General features: G+C 40.8%; 1 protein-coding gene across 2 annotated transcripts in view; it reads left to right on the forward strand.

The window, feature by feature from the left end:
- Positions 1-11,347, forward strand: part of OSCP1 (organic solute carrier partner 1) — a 269,469-nt gene extending 258,122 nt beyond the window's left edge. For both annotated transcript variants that reach the window (XM_053707128.1, XM_053707129.1), the window contains one exon: positions 10,243-11,347. In XM_053707128.1, the coding sequence (XP_053563103.1) occupies positions 10,243-10,359 (117 nt within the window). In that variant the 3' untranslated portion in view covers positions 10,360-11,347. The remainder of the gene's footprint in view (positions 1-10,242) is intronic.
- The last annotated feature ends 11,811 nt before the right edge of the window (positions 11,348-23,158 follow it).

Raw genomic sequence — 23,158 nt, forward strand, 5'->3', positions numbered from 1 at the left:
GACTCGTCATGTCCTTAAGAGGAAAAGAAAATTTATGCTTACCTGATAAATTTATTTCCTCTTGGACATGACGAGTCAACGGCCCGCCCTGTTTTTTAGACAGGATGATATTTTTCTAAAACTTCAGACACCTCTGCACCTTTAGTTTTTCCCTTTCTCTTACTAACTTCGGTCGAATGACTGGAGTGGGAGGGAAGGGAGGAGCTATTTAACAGCTTTGCTGTAGGTGCTCTTTGCCACCTCCTGTTGACCAGGAGGTGAATATCCCATAAGTAATGAGATGATCCGTGGACTCGTCATGTCCAAGAGGAAATAAATTTATCAAGTAAGCATAAATTTTATTTTCCTCTGAGTCCAAGCTTCTGGCCCTTCCTTTCAAGGGTAAGACCTTGTTGGATTCTGATTTTTCTGGTGGCTTAAGGTTTTTTCTCTCAAGACAGATGAATAGACCTTAAAGAGTTTGCCCCCAATCCGGGATCCAGTGGGGAGCTGGATTCTCTGTTTATCTTCAATCATGGATACAAGATGTCGCAGATAGACTGCAGACACAGTATCTCAGGGTTATTATATAGATTTATACCTTTCCTTCCAGAGGCAGGTTTCACCTCTCAATTATCTGCAGGTCAGGTAACAGCGAGGCATTTTTGAAGTGCAGTTGGGGACCTCTCTTCCTTGTGAAGGATTGTCCCATTTTCTGTATGGGAACAGGGTCTAAGATGTTTTCATCCATGTTTGTGGATCCTGATAAATAGGGATTTTTAGTCCTATGGTAGACCTAAAGTGTCTCAACAAGTTTTTCAGGGTACCGTCTTTCTAAATGGAAACCAGTGGTTCCTTTCTTCCTTTGGGCCAAAAGGGTCAGTTTATGGTGGCCATAGACCTGGAGGACGTGTACCTTCAAATCCTGAGATTTGCCTTTCTGTCAAACTTTTTCTGTTTTTTACCTTTGGCATTGCCACGGTTCCCAGAAGGGGATATCTTGGCAGTTATCAGTTCTCAGGGAATTGCTGTGGTGCCCTTCTTGAACGACATACTGGTTCAGGCGCCTCTATTCAACAAGCAAACTCTTATCCAGAGATCTTGTTGTCTTTTCACAAGAAAAGATTTCGATTTTATCGGATCACACTGGATTTGAGAAGTCCTTTTCTCAACATATTACACATACTTACAAGAGGGAGCCGGACTCTGAACTTTTTCAGAGTAAGTATACTGCATCAATTATGTGGTGTTGATCTACACATATAGAAATAAAGTCCTCTCATTCCTAGGCATTTTTGGAGCATCAAACAAGAAAAAAAACTGCGCCTCTATACCACATACAGCCACCTCTATACCTTGTGTTGCTTCTTTTTCTCCATTTACCTTTGGTCGAATGGCTGGGTGTTGTGGGACGGAAAGTGATGCTTAACAGCTTTGCTGTGGTGCTCTTTGCCTCCTCCTGCTGGCCAGGAGTGATATTCCCAACAGTAATTGATGATGCCATGGACTCACCATATCCGGAAAGAAATTTATCAGGTAAGTATACATTTTGTTTTTTAGTGACTCGTTTAAAATCTATGCTGTAGCAAAGTCTTAAAAATATATAAAATTCATAGCATATGTTAGAAGTTAAGCACTTTATTGCAATAAAAATGTGTTTTCAAAAAAGTGTTCATTTAAAACTTGTTTTTTAATAGCACAATTTATAAGGGTTTTCAAAGCAAAAGCAATTCAGTGACATACCCATTTCAACTGATGGTAAACCCTTTTTAAAATCAGTTCCGGACTGTTAATGATATTTCTCCAACATAGGTGTGTCCGGTCCACGGCGTCATCCTTACTTGTGGGATATTCTCTTCCCCAACAGGAAATGGCAAAGAGCCCAGCAAAGCTGGTCACATGATCCCTCCTAGGCTCCGCCTACCCCAGTCATTCTCTTTGCCGTTGTACAGGCAACATCTCCACGGAGATGGCTTAGAGTTTTTTAGTGTTTAACTGTAGTTTTTATTATTCAATCAAGAGTTTGTTATTTTGAAATAGTGCTGGTATGTACTATTTACTCAGAAACAGAAAAGAGATGAAGATTTCTGTTTGTATGAGGAAAATGATTTTAGCAACCGTCACTAAAATCCATGGCTGTTCCACACAGGACTGTTGAGAGCAATTAACTTCAGTTGGGGGAACAGTGAGCAGTCTCTTGCTGCTTGAGGTATGACACATTCTAACAAGACGATGTAATGCTGGAAGCTGTCATTTTCCCTATGGGATCCGGTAAGCCATGTTTATTACGATCGTAAATAAGGGCTTCACAAGGGCTTATTAAGACTGTAGACTTTTTCTGGGCTAAATCGATTCATTATTAACACATATTTAGCCTTGAGGAATCATTTTATTTGGGTATTTTGATATAATAATATCGGCAGGCACTGTTTTAGACACCTTATTCTTTAGGGGCTTTCCCAAAGCATAGGCAGAGCCTCATTTTCGCGCCGGTGTTGCGCACTTGTTTTTGAGAGGCATGGCATGCAGTCGCATGTGAGAGGAGCTCTGATACTTAGAAAAGACTTTCTGAAGGTGTCATTTGGTATCGTATTCCCCTTTGGGCTTGGTTGGGTCTCAGCAAAGCAGATACCAGGGACTGTAAAGGGGTTAAAGTTCAAAACGGCTCCGGTTCCGTTATTTTAAGGGTTAAAGCTTCCAAATTTGGTGTGCAATACTTTTAAGGCTTCATGTTTTTTCGCAATTGCAGTAATAAAGTGTGTTCAGTTTAAAATTTAAAGTGACAGTAACGGTTTTATTTTAAAACGTTTTTTGTACTTTGTTATCAAGTTTATGCCTGTTTAACATGTCTGAACTACCAGATAGACTGTGTTCTGAATGTGGGGAAGCCAGAATTCCTATTCATTTAAATAAATGTGATTTATGTGACAATGACAATGATGCCCAAGATGATTCCTCAAGTGAGGGGAGTAAGCATGGTACTGCATCATTCCCTCCTTCGTCTACACGAGTCTTGCCCACTCAGGAGGCCCCTAGTACATCTAGCGCGCCAATACTCCTTACTATGCAACAATTAACGGCTGTAATGGATAATTCTGTCAAAAACATTTTAGCCAAAATGAACACTTATCAGCGTAAGCGCGACTGCTCTGTTTTAGATACTGAAGAGCATGACGACGCTGATCATAATGTTTCTGAAGGGCCCCTAACCCAGTCTGATGGGGCCAGGGAGGTTTTGTCTGAGGGAGAAATTACTGATTCAGGGAACATTTCTCAACAAGCTGAACCTGATGTGATTACATTTAAATTTAAGTTGGAACATCTCCGCATTCTGCTTAAGGAGGTATTATCCACTCTGGATGATTGTGACAAGTTGGTCATCCCAGAGAAACTATGTAAAATGGACAAGTTCCTAGAGGTGCCGGGGCTCCCAGAAGCTTTTCCTATACCCAAGCGGGTGGCGGACATTGTTAATAAAGAATGGGAAAGGCCCGGTATTCCTTTCGTCCCTCCCCCCATATTTAAAAAATTGTTTCCTATGGTCGACCCCAGAAAGGACTTATGGCAGACAGTCCCCAAGGTCGAGGGAGCGGTTTCCACTTTAAACAAACGCACCACTGTACCCATAGAGGATAGTTGTGCTTTCAAAGATCCTATGGATAAAAAATTAGAAGGTTTGCTTAAAAAGATGTTTGTTCAGCAGGGTTACCTTCTACAACCAATTTCATGCATTGTCCCTGTCGCTACAGCCGCATGTTTCTGGTTCGATGAGCTGATAAAGGCGGTCGATAGTGATTCTCCTCCTTATGAGGAGATTATGGACAGAATCAATGCTCTCAAATTGGCTAATTCTTTTACCCTAGACGCCACTTTGCAATTGGCTAGGTTAGCGGCTAAGAATTCTGGGTTTGCTATTGTGGCACGCAGAGCGCTTTGGTTGAAATCTTGGTCGGCTGATGCGTCTTCCAAGAACAAGCTACTTAACATTCCTTTCAAGGGGAAAACGCTGTTTGGCCCTGACTTGAAAGAGATTATCTCTGATATCACTGGGGGTAAGGGCCACGCCCTTCCTCAGGATCGGCCTTTCAAGGCAAAAAATAAACCTAATTTTCGTCCCTTTCGTAGAAACGGACCAGCCCAAAGTGCTACGTCCTCTAAGCAAGAGGGTAATACTTCTCAAGCCAAGCCAGCTTGGAGACCAATGCAAGGCTGGAACAAGGGAAAGCAGGCCAAGAAACCTGCCACTGCTACCAAGACAGCATGAAATGTTGGCCCCCAATCCGGGACCGGATCTGGTGGGGGGCAGACTCTCTCTCTTCGCTCAGGCTTGGGCAAGAGATGTTCTGGATCCTTGGGCGCTAGAAATAGTCTCCCAAGGTTATCTTCTGGAATTCAAGGGGCTTCCCCCAAGGGGGAGGTTCCACAGGTCTCAGTTGTCTTCAGACCACATAAAAAGACAGGCATTCTTACATTGTGTAGAAGACCTGTTAAAAATGGGAGTGATTCATCCTGTTCCATTAAGAGAACAAGGGATGGGGTTCTACTCCAATCTGTTCATAGTTCCCAAAAAAGAGGGAACGTTCAGACCAATCTTAGATCTCAAGATCTTAAACAAGTTTCTCAAGGTTCCATCGTTCAAGATGGAAACCATTCGAACTATTCTTCCTTCCATCCAGGAAGGTCAATTCATGACCACGGTGGATTTAAAGGATGCGTATCTACATATTCCTATCCACAAGGAACATCATCGGTTCCTAAGGTTCGCATTCCTGGACAAGCATTACCAGTTCGTGGCGCTTCCTTTCGGATTAGCCACTGCTCCAAGGATTTTCACAAAGGTACTAGGGTCCCTTCTAGCTGTGCTAAGACCAAGGGGCATTGCTGTAGTACCTTACTTGGACGACATTCTGATTCAAGCGTCGTCCCTTCCTCAAGCAAAGGCTCACACGGACATTGTCCTGGCCTTTCTCAGATCTCACGGATGGAAAGTGAACGTGGAAAAGAGTTCTCTATCTCCGTCAACAAGGGTTCCCTTCTTGGGAACAATAATAGACTCCTTAGAAATGAGGATATTTCTGACAGAGGCCAGAAAAACAAAACTTCTAGACTCTTGTCGGATACTTCATTCCGTTCCTCTTCCTTCCATAGCTCAGTGCATGGAAGTGATCGGGTTGATGGTAGCGGCAATGGACATAGTTCCTTTTGCGCGCATTCATCTAAGACCATTACAACTGTGCATGCTCAGTCAGTGGAATGGGGATTATACAGACTTGTCTCCGAAGATACAAGTAAATCAGAGGACCAGAGACTCACTCCGTTGGTGGCTGTCCCTGGACAACCTGTCACAAGGGATGACATTCCGCAGACCAGAGTGGGTCATTGTCACGACCGACGCCAGTCTGATGGGCTGGGGCGCGGTCTGGGGATCCCTGAAAGCTCAGGGTCTTTGGTCTCGGGAAGAATCTCTTCTACCGATAAATATTCTGGAACTGAGAGCGATATTCAATGCTCTCAAGGCTTGGCCTCAGCTTGCGAGGGCCAAGTTCATACGGTTTCAATCAGACAACATGACAACTGTTGCGTACATCAACCATCAGGGGGGAACAAGGAGTTCCCTAGCGATGGAAGAAGTGACCAAAATCATTCTATGGGCGGAGTCTCACTCCTGCCACCTGTCTGCTATCCACATCCCAGGAGTGGAAAATTGGGAAGCGGATTTTCTGAGTCGTCAGACATTGCATCCGGGGGAGTGGGAACTCCATCCGGAAATCTTTGCCCAAGTCACTCAGCTGTGGGGCATTCCAGACATGGATCTGATGGCCTCTCGTCAGAACTTCAAAGTTCCTTGCTACGGGTCCAGATCCAGGGATCCCAAGGCGGCTCTAGTGGATGCACTAGTAGCACCTTGGACCTTCAAACTAGCTTATGTGTTCCCGCCGTTTCCTCTCATCCCCAGGCTGGTAGCCAGGATCAATCAGGAGAGGGCGTCGGTGATCTTGATAGTTCCTGCGTGGCCACGCAGGACTTGGTATGCAGATCTGGTGAATATGTCATCGGCTCCACCTTGGAAGCTACCTTTGAGACGAGACCTTCTTGTTCAGGGTCCGTTCGAACATCCGAACCTGGTTTCACTCCAGCTGACTGCTTGGAGATTGAACGCTTGATCTTATCGAAGCGAGGGTTCTCAGATTCTGTTATCGATACTCTTGTTCAGGCCAGAAAGCCTGTAACTAGAAAGATTTACCACAAAATTTGGAAAAAATATATCTGTTGGTGTGAATCTAAAGGATTCCCTTGGGACAAGGTTAAGATTCCTAAGATTCTATCCTTCCTTCAAGAAGGATTGGAAAAAGGATTATCTGCAAGTTCCCTGAAGGGACAGATTTCTGCCTTGTCTGTGTTACTTCACAAAAAGCTGGCAGCTGTGCCAGATGTTCAAGCCTTTGTTCAGGCTCTGGTTAGAATTAAGCCTGTTTACAAACCTTTGACTCCTCCTTGGAGTCTCAATTTAGTTCTTTCAGTTCTTCAGGGGGTTCCGTTTGAACCCTTACATTCCGTTGATATTAAGTTATTATCTTGGAAAGTTTTGTTTTTAGTTGCAATTTCTTCTGCTAGAAGAGTTTCAGAATTATCTGCTCTGCAGTGTTCTCCTCCTTATCTGGTGTTCCATGCAGATAAGGTGGTTTTACGTACTAAACCTGGTTTTCTTCCAAAAGTTGTTTCTAACAAAAACATTAACCAGGAGATTATCGTACCTTCTCTGTGTCCGAAACCAGTTTCAAAGAAGGAACGTTTGTTGCACAATTTGGATGTTGTTCGCGCTCTAAAATTCTATTTAGATGCTACAAAGGATTTTAGACAAACATCTTCCTTGTTTGTTGTTTATTCCGGTAAAAGGAGAGGTCAAAAAGCAACTTCTACCTCTCTCTCTTTTTGGATTAAAAGCATCATCAGATTGGCTTACGAGACTGCCGGACGGCAGCCTCCCGAAAGAATCACAGCTCATTCCACTAGGGCTGTGGCTTCCACATGGGCCTTCAAGAACGAGGCTTCTGTTGATCAGATATGTAGGGCAGCGACTTGGTCTTCACTGCACACTTTTACCAAATTTTACAAGTTTGATACTTTTGCTTCTTCTGAGGCTATTTTTGGGAGAAAGGTTTTGCAAACCGTGGTGCCTTCCATTTAGGTGACCTGATTTGCTCCCTCCCTTCATCCGTGTCCTAAAGCTTTGGTATTGGTTCCCACAAGTAAGGATGACGCCGTGGACCGGACACACCTATGTTGGAGAAAACAGAATTTATGTTTACCTGATAAATTACTTTCTCCAACGGTGTGCCCGGCCCACGGCCCGCCCTGGTTTTTTTAATCAGGTCTGATAATTTATTTTCTTTAACTACAGTCACCACGGTACCATATGGTTTCTCCTATGCAAATATTCCTCCTTAACGTCGGTCGAATGACTGGGGTAGGCGGAGCCTAGGAGGGATCATGTGACCAGCTTTGCTGGGCTCTTTGCCATTTCCTGTTGGGGAAGAGAATATCCCACAAGTAAGGATGACGCCGTGGACCGGACACACCGTTGGAGAAAGTAATTTATCAGGTAAACATAAATTCTGTTTTTAGATGCAGTTTAAATAATTATATGTAATGTAGATGCTCTAAAACATCTAGATATGAAATTCAAATTCCCTGTGCTAAGCAATCCACTTCAAAAGTCAATTTTTGTTCAATCAGCGCTCTCCCCATATGGCGCCTTTTGTTGTAGCTAGAGAGCTGATTGGAGAACAATTCAAACCGTTTGCTCACAGATAAATGTACTTTTGAAGTGGGTGGCTTAGCACTGGGAATTTGAATTTCATATATATATATTAAAAAGTAAGTTATAGCTCAAATTCATTATTAAATTAAACCCCATCTAAAATATCACTAACATTACAGATCTGATTTTAAAAAGGGGAAGGTTTATCATACCCATCTTAAAAGCTTGGTGGAATCTATGTTCCTGGACTGATATAAATGAGCTTTTACCCTGAGTCAAACAATCACTGAGTATTTTCAGCCTTTTTGAAGGAAGTGGAATAAGCACATTTTCAGAGGTATTTTACAGAAAAAGCAGGCAAAATAAAAATAAAAATTTACACATTTTGTCAGGAATAATATAGGGCAACACAACCATTACAAAAACTGATGCACACCTCGTGTCACAGGATGCGAGAAGCCGAAAGTCCAAGAAGTCAAGATGAAGAACTTGCATTTTTGTGCAGTTTTAAAGAGTGGCACAGGAAGGGGAAAAAATAGCAAAGTGAACAGTAGCCATGTTATTGTAGTTGTGTCCAACAGTTAATGCCCCTTTAAAAGATATATACAGTATCTCACAAAAGTGAGTACACCCCTCACATTTTTGTAAATATTTTATTATATATTTTCATTTGACAACACTGAAGAAATTACACTTTCCTACAATGTAAAGTAGTGAGTGTACAGCCTGTATAACATTGTTAATTTGCTGTCCACTCAAAATAACTCAACACTTAGCCATTAATGTCTAAACCGTTGGCAACAAAAGTGAGTACTAAGTGGAAATGTCCAAATTGGGCCCAAATAGCTATTTTCCCTCCCCGGTGTCATGTGACTTGTTAGTGTTACAAGGTCTCAGGTGTGAATGTGGAGCAGGTGTGTTAAATTTGGTGTTATCGCTCTCACACTCTCATACTGGTCACTGGAAGTTCAACATGGCACCTCATGGCAAAGAACTCTCTGAGGATCTGAAAAAAAGAATTGTTGCTCTACATAAAGATGGCCTAGGCTTTAAGAAGACTGCCAAGACCCTGAAACTGAGCTGCAGCACCATGGGCAAGACCATACAGCGGTTTCACAGGACAGGTTCTACTCAGAACAGGCCTCACCATGGTCAACCAAAGAAGTTGAGTGCACGTGCTCAGCATCATATCCAGAGGTTGTCTTTGGAAAATATACGTATGAGTGCTGCCAGCATTGCTGCAGAGGTTGAAGGGGTGGGGGGTCAGCCTGTTGGTGCTCAGATCATACGCTGCACACTGCATCTAATTGGTCTGCGTGGCTATCGTCCCAGAAGGAAGCCTCTTCTAAAGATGATGCACAAGAAAGCCAGCAAACAGTTTGCTGAAGACAAGCAGACTAAGGACATGGATTACTGGAACCCTATCCTGTGGTCTGATGAGACCAATATAAACTTATTTGGTTTAGATGGTGTCAAGCGTGTGTGGCAGCAACCAGGTAAGGAGTACAAAGACAAGTGTGTCTTGCCTACAGTCAAGTATGGTGGTGGGAGTGTCTTGGTCTGGGCCTGCATGAGTGCTGCCGGCACTGGGGAGCTACAGTTCATTGAGGGAACCATGAATGCCAACATGTACTGTGACATACTGAAGCAGGGCATGATCCCCTCCCTTCGGAGACTGGGCCGCAGGGCAGTATTCCAACATGATAACAATCCCAATAACACCTCCAAGACGACAACTGCCTTGCTAAAGAAGCTGAGGGTAAAGATGATGGACTGGCCAAGCATGTCTCCAGACCTAAACCCTATTGAGCATCTGTGGGGCATTCTCAAACGGAAGGTGGGGGAGCCCAAGGTCTCTAACATCCACCAGCTCCGTGATGTCGTCATGGAGGAGTGGAAGAGGCTCCAGTGGCAACCTGTGAAGCTCTGGTGAACTCCATGCCCAAAAGGGTTAAGGCAGTGCTGGAAAATAATGGTGGCCACACAAAATATTGAAACTTTGGGCCCAATTTGGACATTTCCACTTAGGGTGTACTCATTTTTGTTGTCAACGGTCTATACATTAATGGCTGTGTGTTATTTTGAGAGGAAAGCAAATTTACACTGTTATACAGGCTGTACACTCACTACTTTACATTGTAGCAAAGTGTAATTTCTTCAGTGTTGTCACATGGAAAGATATAATAAAATATTTACAAAAATGTGAGGGGTGTACTCACTTTTGTGAGATACTGTGTGTGTGTGTGTGTATATATATATATATAACTTGAATTAGCCATTTGCAATAAAAAGAAGCAGAGGCAGTAGTTTAGAATGGAAAGTGAAGGCTACATAAAATTTACAGAAGAGCTAAATTTAGCTTCCTGTGCATTAGGATGAACAACACTGATATCTTTATTTATGAATTTGTGAAAAATAAAAAGGTGTTTTTCTAATGATGGTGATTACTTTTTTTGTAACTTGAAAGCAAATACTGAAATTCATGTACTTTTTCTCTTAAGGATCATGAGAGAAATAAGGAACTTTCTCGGATTATGGGAGAGTTTAGATCCGAGGAAACAAGCATTCAAAGCACCAGCAAAGGAGAAGATCTATTAGCCCTGATGGATGGGCTCTAAAGAAGCAGTTGCAGCTACCAAAGATCTTCTAACACAGAAACACACTTCAGCTTCTGTAGGATAAAATTATTAACTGTCTCTTAAGAGGAAGCTTGAGGCAGCAGTGCTGACATCTTTCAAATGGACATTTCGCAAAAATGGAGAGAGTAATTTATATTGCTTTTTTGGCAGACAAAAGATGATTAACAGTTCTTCAAGACTGAAGCTTTTTATTCTTCATTGTTCAAATTGTGAATGTGTGTAAATATCAAATTTTTCTGTAGGCGCACAAATTCTCACATTTTAACTGTAAGGGTATATACAGACCAGAGCAATCGTACTGCTCCTTTAAATAGAATAGTTTGTTTATCAAAGAATAATTATTTTATCCTTGCATGCTTGTATGGATGTGTGCATGAGTGTGTGACTACAGTAGCAAAATGAAGACATTAAGGGGATAATATTTAATCTTGTTAATATTTTTACATGAAAAAGTCATGTTAAAGCTGCTTCTATTTTGAAACTTGACTGCAAGAAGGCTGCAATGGCATGGCAGACAAGGGGTTAAAAAGGATTATGGAATATTGGTATCCCAAGATTCAAAGCTGTAAATCGGCTTGATATGGCAACCAACAATATAGTAAAGAGAAGAGTCGTTTTCACAAATAAATTTAAAATGTCTAATAAATAAAAACAATTCTATATATTTTTAAAATGTAATATTTAGATTTTCAAAGTTAATACCTCATACACTATTGTGACCTTTGCTATTTATCTGCTGTTACAGTTTCTTTTTATTTATTAACCCTTCTTCTACCTGAGGGTGTCCATTGGCACTAAAGATCAGCAGAATTTGTGACTGTAAATGTGACATATTTATTTATCTTTCTCTTAAAGGTTATTTGTAGTTAAACTGTCCAAGGTTTTGATTACTGCTGAATTGCATGGGCCATTGTATTTTTGTGAGTAAATATGTTTCTATAAATAAATATTGTGTATTTCCCATGTACGTTGTGTTTTTGCCTATTATTATGTCAGGGTATATAATAAGATAAAATAAGTATACAATATATTAAATTTGAAAATGCTTATTTTATTACTGGACACATTCTGTGTATTGCAATTCTGAGGTCATGAGACATTAGATGCCTGGCTGACTACACATCAAAATTCAATCCTCCCCCACTCAATATGCAAAATGGACAGGAGAGAACATAGAATTTAGACCGTTGTATAAATAAGGCCAGTGGTCCACTGTAAATGTTAACATATGGAGCCCTCAGATATATATGCCCATAAATGGATTTCCTGCCCAAGATGAATAATAAAACTCACAGGTCCCATGTAAGGAACAGACGGTCCATCTATAAGGGAATATACAAACATTCTCAAGGGCTGTGGCTCATACCATCTAGGTGTAAATTATCCCTTGCAGAGTTTCCAATATACATCTCCCAGACGAGCTGGCATTTCAAGTCTCTGCATGACATGGAAAACTAGATCTCAGATAAAGTAATTATGCCTAATTTTCATGTAGTTTAAGATACTCAAATGAATATATATATATATATATATATATATGCTGTATATATTCAGACACATATTAAATATGAACATATGAATCTGGGAGATTGTCTATGCCTAAGAAGGGTAATATGGGAAGCTGAAAACCTAAGAATTCAGATTTCAACATGTCTTAGCCTATGTATTTTTGAAAACATAGAAGTCTTAAGGATTCGAAGTTTGGACAAATCATATATATAGTTTTTAAACATTAAATATGTGCCTCAGACTATTAAATAATAGGTACGAATAAATGGATATGAAATTGTCTGTTTGTATAATATTAAATGTGAATGTCTGCTAAATGAAAAATATAAATAACATCATATATTTTTATACACTCAGCAAGAGATATACAGATATGCAATATTTATACTGATATGGGAAAGTAGTTCAATATAAATCTGATTGCTGATCTCAAGGTATGTATGTGATATTAAGATGATAACTGAGATATTAATTAGATCCTTGCTAAAAGTATTAAAATCCTTTTAAATACCCATATATTTTAAATGTATAAGAATTACTTTGTATTGTGGGAAGTATATCATGTTTAATATTGATGAAATGCCCAGATTAAATAATATTAAGTGATCCTATATACATTGGACATAATTGTTTGCTGGGGCAAAAAATAATGAATACACTAAATATACATTTTAAAAATATATATGAATCTAAATTAAACTGTATAGCAATGTTGAAAATGAAACTGTCTTTGTCTGCTGCCCCCGATGGCCTAAATCCAGTATTACAGCCAAAAGGCATTTGGCTGTTAAAAATAAAATAACCTATGAGATGTTCAGATCCAAGGGCGAATTAGAGACAAGGGCCTATCAAAATCTTGTGGGAATGATTAAAGAAAGGGAGTAATGCTCATGTGATACTCCTCTATCAGACCGAACTCGGCCAGTAGTCTTGTTATCCCGGCGTAGAGCCAGAATGATAGGGAATATCCCAGAGTCAGAGAAAGTTAATGAGATGAGGAGAGCGGCACTCACCACAGGCAGGACAGTCCCCAACGGTAACAGTGGAGCAGTACAAGAATGAATCACTAGTCAGGTAGGCAGGGTTTGGCAAAAGTAAAGCAATCCAAGGGTACACCACTAGAATGGTCAGGCAGGCAGGGTTTGGCAACAGTAAAGCAGTTTGAGGATAAACCACTTGAATAGTTAGGCAGGCAGGGTTTGGCAACAGTAAAGCAATCCAAGGGTATACCACTAGAATGGTCAGGCAGGCAGGGTTTGGCAACAGTAAAACAGTCCAGCCGAGTAAGGGTTAAGGCAGGTAGAGTAGTCAAACAGGCAGGTTCAGCAACAGCAAACAATCCAACAGTTTAAAGGTTAAGGCAGGTAGAGTAGTCAGACAGGCAGGTTCAGCAACGATAAGAGGCACAGGAAAGAACGATCTGTCACATCCAGGAGCACACAAAGCAACACCTATACTTGGGCAGTGACAGATCGCTCTCTCCTGGTTTAAATAGGCGCAGCGATGACGTCAGCACCGCACGCATCCAGAGCCAACACTGCCCCTGACAACGAGCAGAGAAGGAGACGCCGCACCCCTAGCAACGGCTAGAGCGGTGCGGCATGACATAGCCCCCTTCTCAAGGGTTCCCTCTGGGAACCAGAGTTGGCCTCAAAGGATGAGCAGCATGGAATCTGGAGACCAAAGATGGAGCATGCACATCACGGACAGGAACCCAGGAAAGATTTGCCACGGAGTAACCCTTCCAATGTATCAGATACTGAAGATGGCTGCGCCTGTATTTGGAGTCCAGAATCTTAGCTACTTTATATTCAGGGTCACCACAAACCAAGAGCGGAGGAGGAGTTCCTCAGAGCCGGGTATATCTGTTCTTGATGTATGGTTTAAGTAGTGAGATGTGGAAGACTGGATGTATGCGTAGGGTTTTTGGCAAGGCCACTTTGTAGGCAACAGGAGACAGTCTTTTCAGGACCTTGTAAGGGCCGATAAACCTAGGCCCCAATTTGTGACAGGGTTGACGTAGACGAATGTGTCGAGTGGAAATTCAAACACGTTCACCCACTGGGATGGCACGTACAGAAGGCCTATGACGATCAGCAAACTTCTTATATCTAGAGACAGCTGAACACAGATGAGAGTTAATACGTTGCCAATGTGTGGTGAGTTCAGTGACGTGTCGGTCTGCGGCAGGGACACCAGTGGACTGAGCTGAAAGAGGGAAGACACAAGGTTGATACCATGCTGCGGCTTGAAATGGAGAACATCGAAGAGAAGAGTGCCAATGAGTGTTTCTTGCAAGCTCAGCTATTGGTAGCAATTCAGACCAGTTGGTATGGCGAGCGTTGACAAAGGCTCTAAGGTAGGCTTCAAGATCCTGGTTTGTTCTCTCAGTTAGTCCATTGGTCTGAGGATGGTAGCCAGACAACAAGGAAACAGTGGTTCCAATCAACTTACAAAAGGCTCTCCAGAAGGCAGAGATGAACTGTGGACCTCTGTCGGAAACAATATTCACAGGAATGCCATGAAGTCGCACCACATGCAAGAGAAAAAGGTACGACAATTCCTGAGCAGAAGGTAGTTTGGTTAAGAGTACTAAGTGAGCCAGTCTGGAAAAGCGGTCCACCACAACCCAGATAACTGTATAGTGGTTGGAAGAAGGAAGGTCCACAATTATGTCCATTGTAATGTGTGTCCAGGGTCATTTGGGAATGGACAATGGTTGGAGCAAGCCAGGAGGCAAGGATCGGGGAGTCTTGTTGGCCGCACAAGTTGTGCAGGCTTTCACATAATCCTGAGCGTCAGATTTCATAGTAGGCCACCATACATGTTGGGAAAGACGCCTGAAAGTCTTAGTCGAACCAGGATGTCCTGAGAGTTTGCTATCATGAGCCCAGGCTAGTACAGGGATGCGTAGGTTCAGAGGTACAAAGAGGATATCGGAGGCCATGGGGGCACCAGGAGGTTTACTAGACTGAGCATGTTGCAATCTTTGCAGAAGGGTGGTATTGAGTTGAGCAACCACACAAGAGGGGGGTATGATGTGTTCCATAGGAGCTTCTGATGAATCATTTGAGTGAGGGAAATGACGGGAAAGGGTGTCCGCCTTCTTTTTCCTGGTCCCAGTAAGATAAGAGACCACAAAGTTAAAACGGGAAAAGAATAAGGCCCACCTGGCCTGTCGAGGATTGAGTCGATGAGCAGTCTCTAGGTAAGTCAGATTCTTGTGGTTGGTGAGAATCTGAATAGGATTGGCAGTGCCCCCTAACCAGTGACGCCATTCAGTCAAGGCCATCTTAATTGCTAAGAGTTCACGATTACCCACATCGTAGTTCCTCTCAGCAGGAGTAAAGCGTTTAGAAAAAAAGGCTACAGGGTGTGACTTGGAAGTCAAGGGGTCCCTCTGGGTAAGGACTGCTCCAGCCCCTATCTCTGAGGCATCAACCTCTAAAGTGAACTGTAGGTCAGGATCAGGATGGCGAAGCACAAGAGCTGAACAAAGCCTTTTTTCAGACAAGAGGCCTTTATGGCATCAGGAGGCCAATGATTACAGTCTTTGTTTCGTTTTGTCAATTTAGTGAGAGGAGCTACTTTTTGGGAAAAGTTCTTTATGAACTTGCGGTAATAATTGGAGAATCTCAAGAACCTCTGCAATTCCTTTAAAGAGGTAGGTTAAGGCCATTCCAGTACTGCGGTGAGTTTAGCAGGATCCATGGCAAAACCCTCCTTCGAGATGACATAACCAAGGAATTGGATTTACTCCTGATCAAACTCACACTTTTCTAGCTTGGCTACCAAAGAATTCTCTCTGAGGCGAAGAAGCACTTGTCTCACATGCCTATGATGCCCCTCTAAAGTGGAAGAGATATCCTACCACTAGAATGGTCAGGCAGGCAGGGTTTTTGCAACAGTAAAACAGTCCAGCAGAGTAAGGTTTGAGGCAGGTAGAGTAGTCAGACAGGAAGGTTCAGCAACAGCAAACAATCCAGCAGTTTAAGGGTTAAGGCAGGTAGAGTAGTCAGGCAGGCAAGTTCAGCAACAATAAGAGGCACAGGAAAGAACAATCTGTCACACCTAGGAACACACAAAGCAACACCTATACTTGGGCAGTGACAGATCACTCTCTACTGATTTAAATAGGCGCAGATTCGCGCCTCTGAGGTCCGCCCGGCATCCGGAGCGTGCGGTGATGACGTCAGCACCGCACGCACCCAGAGCCGACACTGCCCCTGGCAACGAGCAGAGAAGGAGACGCAGCGCCCCTAGCAACGGCTATAGCGGCACGGCGTAACAAGTAGGAGGAATTCTTTATTTTTGAAAATAAAGGTTCATACACAATCTAAGAAAGCACAGACTCAAAAAGGCATAAGTTTTTGGAAAAATACTGTGACTGTGTGTCAAGTATATTCTCTGCCATTTTGGGACACTTCCTTGAACAAAGGGAGATTAACAATTTTTGAGGCCTGTACCTTTGCGCATTGTGAGTAAATCCTCCATAGATGACCCACAAGAAATTCTGGAAACTGAAACGTTGATTTTGTTATCTGTGTAAAGTATACGCGATTGGTAAATATATATTTTTAATATTTTAAACAACGGTATTCTAAGGCTATAATTAAGTTACAGCTGGTAAATTTAAAGAGCCTATTTTGTATTTTAAAGCTCATGTTCATAGTCTTATGTAGTTTAACTAGTCATATTTAGTGCTAAGTAAATTATATTTGCAACTATATATATTTTAGAATTTGCCTTATTGTAGCTAAATAAGATTTATTTCATCTCAGATAAATTTGCGTATAAATTGGCTGTTTGCATTAATAATATATATTATTTCTGATGTTTTTAATTGGAGTTATATAGAATCATTTGTGGGCTAAGTAGCTTAATTTTACTTGTCCGAAAGTTAGCGGTCCATATTGTGGTATTTTAATGTGACTGATTTGGGAGATTCATTGTGAGTAAGGTTAATTTTAAAGGTACATTTGGTTTGCTTTGTAAAGAATATTGTAACAGCTTTTCCCATATTAGTGCCAAAACCACTGCAGGGTCACTTCTGACACCCAGGTTATAAACGCCACTACCTTTAGCTCACGTGTCACTAGCCTTGTTAACAGGGGTAAACCTGTAGATCCTGTGCACTAAACTTAGCGTGCCCCTCTTCAGACGCTGAGATGCCCATAGAGTACCTTGCGCTATCCACAGTGCTAAACATCCTCTCTTTAGATCAGATCTCCAGCCTTGCTAACTGCTCCCCTCACAGCATGACCTTGACTTCTGCCACCAGCCTTTGAATTAGCCACTACCATGTTTAGGTAAGGACTTAAAGTTTTATGTGCAAGCTCAACATAATGTTTGCTTTTTTTACACTCTGCATCTACAACACAAGTTTCATCATAGTTTACCTTAGTCACTAATATTGCCTTCAGAGTGTCCCCACCAACTGAGTTTTGTCACTGCTCCATATTTGCTATTCACAAAGGAAGCTCCCCCCCTTAGTTTTCAGCATTGCAACCAGGAAGACAGAAAAGGAAATTGGGTGTTTGCACGCAATTTAAATTCTGTTTGTATCACAAGTTAAAAGTAAACGAGCAAGCACAAACGTGATTTAATGCTAGAATGATTACCGTGTATTCAGAGCTCTGGTTAACTGTTAAGTGAGACTAAAAAGTTGCACAAAACACATAAAAAATACATATAACAGTACAGTTACTCCCTTTGTTTCTAACAGATCCTATTACCTCTGTACCAATTGTTCAGAATCTGAAATTCTGAATATCAGCTATTGATAAAAAGAATTCAGCAACTGAGACTTAACTGCCCATTGCATTAGCAAAAGAGGTCTCTAAAATACTTGGGTATACACTTAGCTCCTACTTTAGATTAAATATTTGTAGCTAACTATGTAAACCTCCAGACCTCAATTGTGGCAGACCTCTCTTCCTGGAGATCAAAGAGAATATCATGGTTAGGTCAAATAAATAGTTTTAAAATATCTATACTTCCAAATATGTTATATCTCTTACAGGTCATGCGCATTCCTCTTCCCCCTAAATAACTTCAAACATTAAAAAAAGTATTAGGGGCCGATTTCTCAATGTCTGTCCAACAGACATCGGTGTATTTGACATTGCACAAGCAGTTCACCAGAACTGCTTGTGCAATGCCGCCCCCTGCAGATTTGCGGCCAAACCCCTGCTAGCAAGGGGGTGTCAATCAGCCCGATCGTATAGGATCGGGCGGATTGCAGACTGCAGCCTCAGAGGCAGCGGACCAGTTATGGAGCAGTGGTCTTTAGACCGCTGCTTCATAACTGCTGTTTCCGGCGAGACTACATTTGGAATAAGAAATGTGCCAAAATAAATAAACAAATGATATGTCTACCCCTGAAATCAGGCAGACTGGGAGTTCTTGACCTCTCAAAATACAAACAGGTAGTTTTCCTACAGAGATTCATAGATTGGTTTAATAATTCTGATTAAAACAGATGGCTACAGTTAGAACAAGAACTGGCTGGATCGTCTCATTTAGGTGCCCTTTGTTGGACTCCACCAGATAGGGATTCTTTTTGGAATCACACTAACAATCTAATTTCAGAAACAGTCACTATGTGGGATAAATTATTGATAATGTACCCTCATTTTTTTCCAGGTTCTCTCCATTTACCCCACTTACAGATAACAGAGAATTTTTCCCAGATAGAGGCTATATTGGGCATCAAATTAGACAACCCCATAAAGTTTTAATGGCCTTACATTTAGGCAATGCCGGTAGAATGTATACAAAACAGGAGCTAATGGAGAAAGGTTAAGTTGTGTTTAACCAATGGTTCGCATTTTATCAATACCATTCTTATTTAAACAGACATCCCCATAAAATAAACTTGATGAGTACTTTAACTTCTTTTGAACTTTTATGTACTTCTGCCACTCCCCTAAGACATACCCTTTAAAAACAATAACCTTTATTAGAACATATGTTAATAAAAATGGGTTGACTAAAAACTAACAATGCTGACCAAGAGTAAGCTATAATCAGTACAGTTAATAATAAAGCCTGTAGTATAATGCAACCTCCAAACAAGATACAAGTGTGACACAGTGTTTCCACACCTGAATGTATCCTTTAGTTAGGCAATAGTGTTGCAATGTTAAAGACTTTATGCTATGTTCAGGGATTGTGTAATAAAATAGTATCCCAATTGTGCTCTAAGTAATATGGGGTATGTATATCATAATTAAAGTGAATGTAAAGTCACGCAGCATGCTAAACACTGTCTAAAAATTGAAGTGAAAATAACGGCACTTTAATTCACGATTTTTTAAACAAATTTATGATTACCTATTATTTTTTAATTTATTTGGATCCGTTCGTCATTTCAAACCTCAGCCCGCCATCTTGGATTATTAATGGACATTGTAGGCTCGCTTTTGTCAACCAATAATCCAATCCACCCTGAGGGGACCAGACCCCTATCCTTTACGTCACACAACTGTAATGCGCTTGTGTTTGAAAGAAGCGAGAAAAAAGAGCTCTTACGTTCACATTTTGCGCTTGCGCTATTTCAATTAATTCGTACTTAGTCATTTTTTTCATCAAAATTGCTACCGCTTCGTAAGTATCGATCGTACATGTGCTACAATACAACGTAGGGGCGATAAAACACAGCTGAACTGTATTGCACAATAGTATTCAGCGAATGTATTCATACTGAATACTATGTTGCTAGTCATCGGCATCGGCTTGTAACGCATGCGCTCTGTATCTCAAAGCCGGGAGCGTGCATTGCCACTACGTGTGTATATGTAAGAGTGTAAAAAATAAGGAAGTTGTGGGTGGGAGGAGCATGTCCCGAAAACTGAGAATATTTGGTAATATAAGCATAATATTTATTTTTCATTTTTTAAAAAAAATAAAGTGGCGTTTTAATTGAAAAACTAACAAGCTACATTGACGTGCTTTCAATTATGAGAAAATTGACATTCACTTTAAGTGCATCCACAAATGCACTATTAAAATTACCCCAAAGATTACTTTAGGCTTGTATTATACTTAAAGGGATAAGAAAGTGAAAATTAAACTTGCATGATTCCGATAGAGCATGTTATTTTAAGACACTTTTAAATTCACTTCTATTTTTAAATTTGCTTTGTTGTCTTGGTATCCCTTGTTGAAAAAGAATACGCACATATCCTACACTAGTGGGAGCTGCTGCTGATTGGTGCCTGCACACACTTGTCTCTTGTGATTGGCTAACTAGATGTGTTCATCTTGCTGCCAGTAGAGCAATACTGTTCCTTCAGCAAAGGATAACAAGAGAATGAAGCAAATTTGATAATGGAAGTAATTTGGAAAATTGTTTATAATTGTATGTTTTGTTCAAATCATGAAAGAAAAAAGTTATACTACTTAGAGCCACACAGTCACCACATTTGCAGTACACCATAGATTATAATTCCTAAGTGGAAAGTGGATCTAAAGGTATATTAACGAATACTTATTATCAGTAATCCAAAATCACAGATATTATAGATTACTAAAGTACGCCTACATATCCAATATAGAGTACCATGACCAGCACTCACCTATTATCATCAAGTCTTTTATTTGGCTTAAGTGCGGTAGTTTAATTTAATCAGCGGTCATATATAAGCATACAAAATATATATTATCCTCTTAACGGGAACAGACTATATATGTGAGGTGTCTGAATTAAGAAAATGTAATAGTAGGAAATACTTAATGTATGTATCAGTGGTTGGATTTATTTTTAAATCAAAAGCTTTTAATGCAGCACAGTTTTTTTATAAAACACAAATAATAGCTCCCATTAGCTCTCTCCCCTCCCTGACATGTTTCGCCGAGTATTCGGCTTTTTCTATATAAAAGGGGTACCTTGCATTAAATCTTAAGTGTGTGGCTGGAATTAGCATGAAGAAGAGCTCCCTGTCGATGCTCTTAAGATGATTACCGAAGTCGCCGAATATTTCACAACCGCAACTGGGATGAAGATAGAAGATGGTCCCGCGATGGATTAAGTTGGAGCGCCGCCAGGATGAAGATAGAGCGCCGCACTTCATCATTGGTGAGTATCAATTTTGGGGTTAGTGTAGGTTTTGTTTGTTTTTTTGGGGTGTTGTTTTTTTTTTTTTTTTTTTTTTTAAATATTATGGGGCTGATTTATCAAGGGCCAAATGGCCCCTGATACCTCTGTTTCCATGTGAGCCTTCAGTCTCACCGGAAACAACAGTTATGAAGCAGCGGTCTTAAGACCGCTGCTCCTTAACTGGTTCGCTGCCTCTGAGGCTGCGCACATCAACCCGACCGATCCTATAAGATCGGTTTTATGACAACCCTGCTAGTGACTGATTGGCCGCGAATCTGCAGCGGCATTGCACAAGTAGTTCACCAGAAATGCTTGTGCAATGTTAAGTGTATCATGTCGGACAGACATTGATAAATCGGCCCCTATGGCTTTTTTTTCTTTTAATGGGCAGCAAAAGAGCTGAATGCCCTTTTAAGGGCAATGCCATACATGATAGCCTTTTAAGAGCTATTGGTCGTTTATTTGTAGATTATGGATTTTTTTTTGTTTATTTTGGGGTGGGTATATATATTTTTGGGGGTATTAGAATAGGAATAATGTTTTTTATTTTGGATAACTTTAACATAGAAACAGAGATATTGACGGCAGAAAAGAGCCATAGGCCCAGCAAGTCTGCCCGATATTACCTAACAGTAAAAACTTATCTAGTTCATAGGATAGTCTTATGCTTGTCCCAGGCATTTTTAAAGTCCCCCACAGTGTTTGTCATTACTACCTCTTGAGGAAGTATATTCCATAAATCAATCAGTCTTTCTGTAAAGAAGTGCTTCCTCAAATGACTTCTGAATCTACTACCCTTCCGCTTGAGATCATGACCCCTTGTTCTTGAATTTTCCATTTTATGTAAAATACCCACAGCCTCAGTTTTACTAAGCCCCTTAGTATACTTGAAAGTTGCTATCATATCACCTCTTTCCCTTCTCTTCTCTAAGCTATACATATTTAGGTCATTGAGCCTATCCTGGTAAGTTTTATTGTTTAGACCATGTACCATTTTGGTAGCTCTCCTTTGCACAGATTAAATTTTTTTTAATATCCTTCTGAAGATATGGCCTCCAGAACTGCACACAATACTCAAGATGAGGCCTAACTAATGATCTATAAAGTGGCATAAGAACCTTACTATTTCTGCTGCAAATACCTCTACCAATACATGCAAGCATTCTGCTAGCCTTACTCGCTGCATTACTACATTGTTTACAAAGTTTTAAATCATCTGAAATAATAATTCCCAAGTCCTGTTCCTCATTTGTAACAGTCAGTAAAGTGTCATTGAGTCTGTAATAAACATTTGTATTTCTCTTGTAAGGTGTATCCAGTCCACGGATCATCCATTACTTGTGGAATATTCTCATTCCCAACAGGAAGTTGCAAGAGGACACCCACAGCAGAGCTGTTATATAGCTCCTCCCTTAACTGCCATATCCAGTCATTCTCTTGCAACTCTCAACACGCATGGAGGTAGTAAGAGAGAGTGGTGAAATATAGTTAGTTTTTTATCTTCAATCAAAAGTTTGTTATTTTAAATGGTACCGGAGTTGTACTATTTTATCCCAGGCAGTAAATAGAAGAAGAATCTGCCTGAGTTTTCTATGATCTTAGCAGGTTGTAACTAAGATCCATTGCTGTTCTCACATATGTCTGAGGAGAGAGGTAACTTCAGCGGGAGAATGGCGTGCAGGCTACTCTGCTATGAGGTATGTGCAGTTACAATTTTTTCTAGAAATGGAAAATGCTAGAAAATGCTGCTGATACCGGATTAATGTAAGTTAAGCCTGAATACAGTGATTTAATAGCGACTGGTATCATGCTTACTCTCAGGGGTAATACCCTTATAAAATTGCAATTATTATTATATTTGCTTGTTAACTTGATTTAAAGTGTTTTCCAAGCTTGCTAGTCTCATTGCTAGTCTGTACAAACATGTCTGACATAGAGGAAACTCCTTGTTCATTATGTTTAAAAGCCATGATGGAACCCCCTCTTAGAATGTGTACCAAATGTACTGATTTCACTTTAAGCAATAAAGATCATATTCTGTCTTTAAAAAAATTTATCACCAGAGGAATCTGACGAGGGGGAAGTTATGCCGACTAACTCTCCCCACGTGTCAGATCCTTTGACTCCCGCTCAAGGGACTCACGCTCAAATGGCACCAAGTACATCTAG

This window comes from Bombina bombina, chromosome 3 (assembly GCF_027579735.1).
Source record: "Bombina bombina isolate aBomBom1 chromosome 3, aBomBom1.pri, whole genome shotgun sequence".
NCBI classification, from domain to species: Eukaryota; Metazoa; Chordata; class Amphibia; order Anura; family Bombinatoridae; genus Bombina; species Bombina bombina.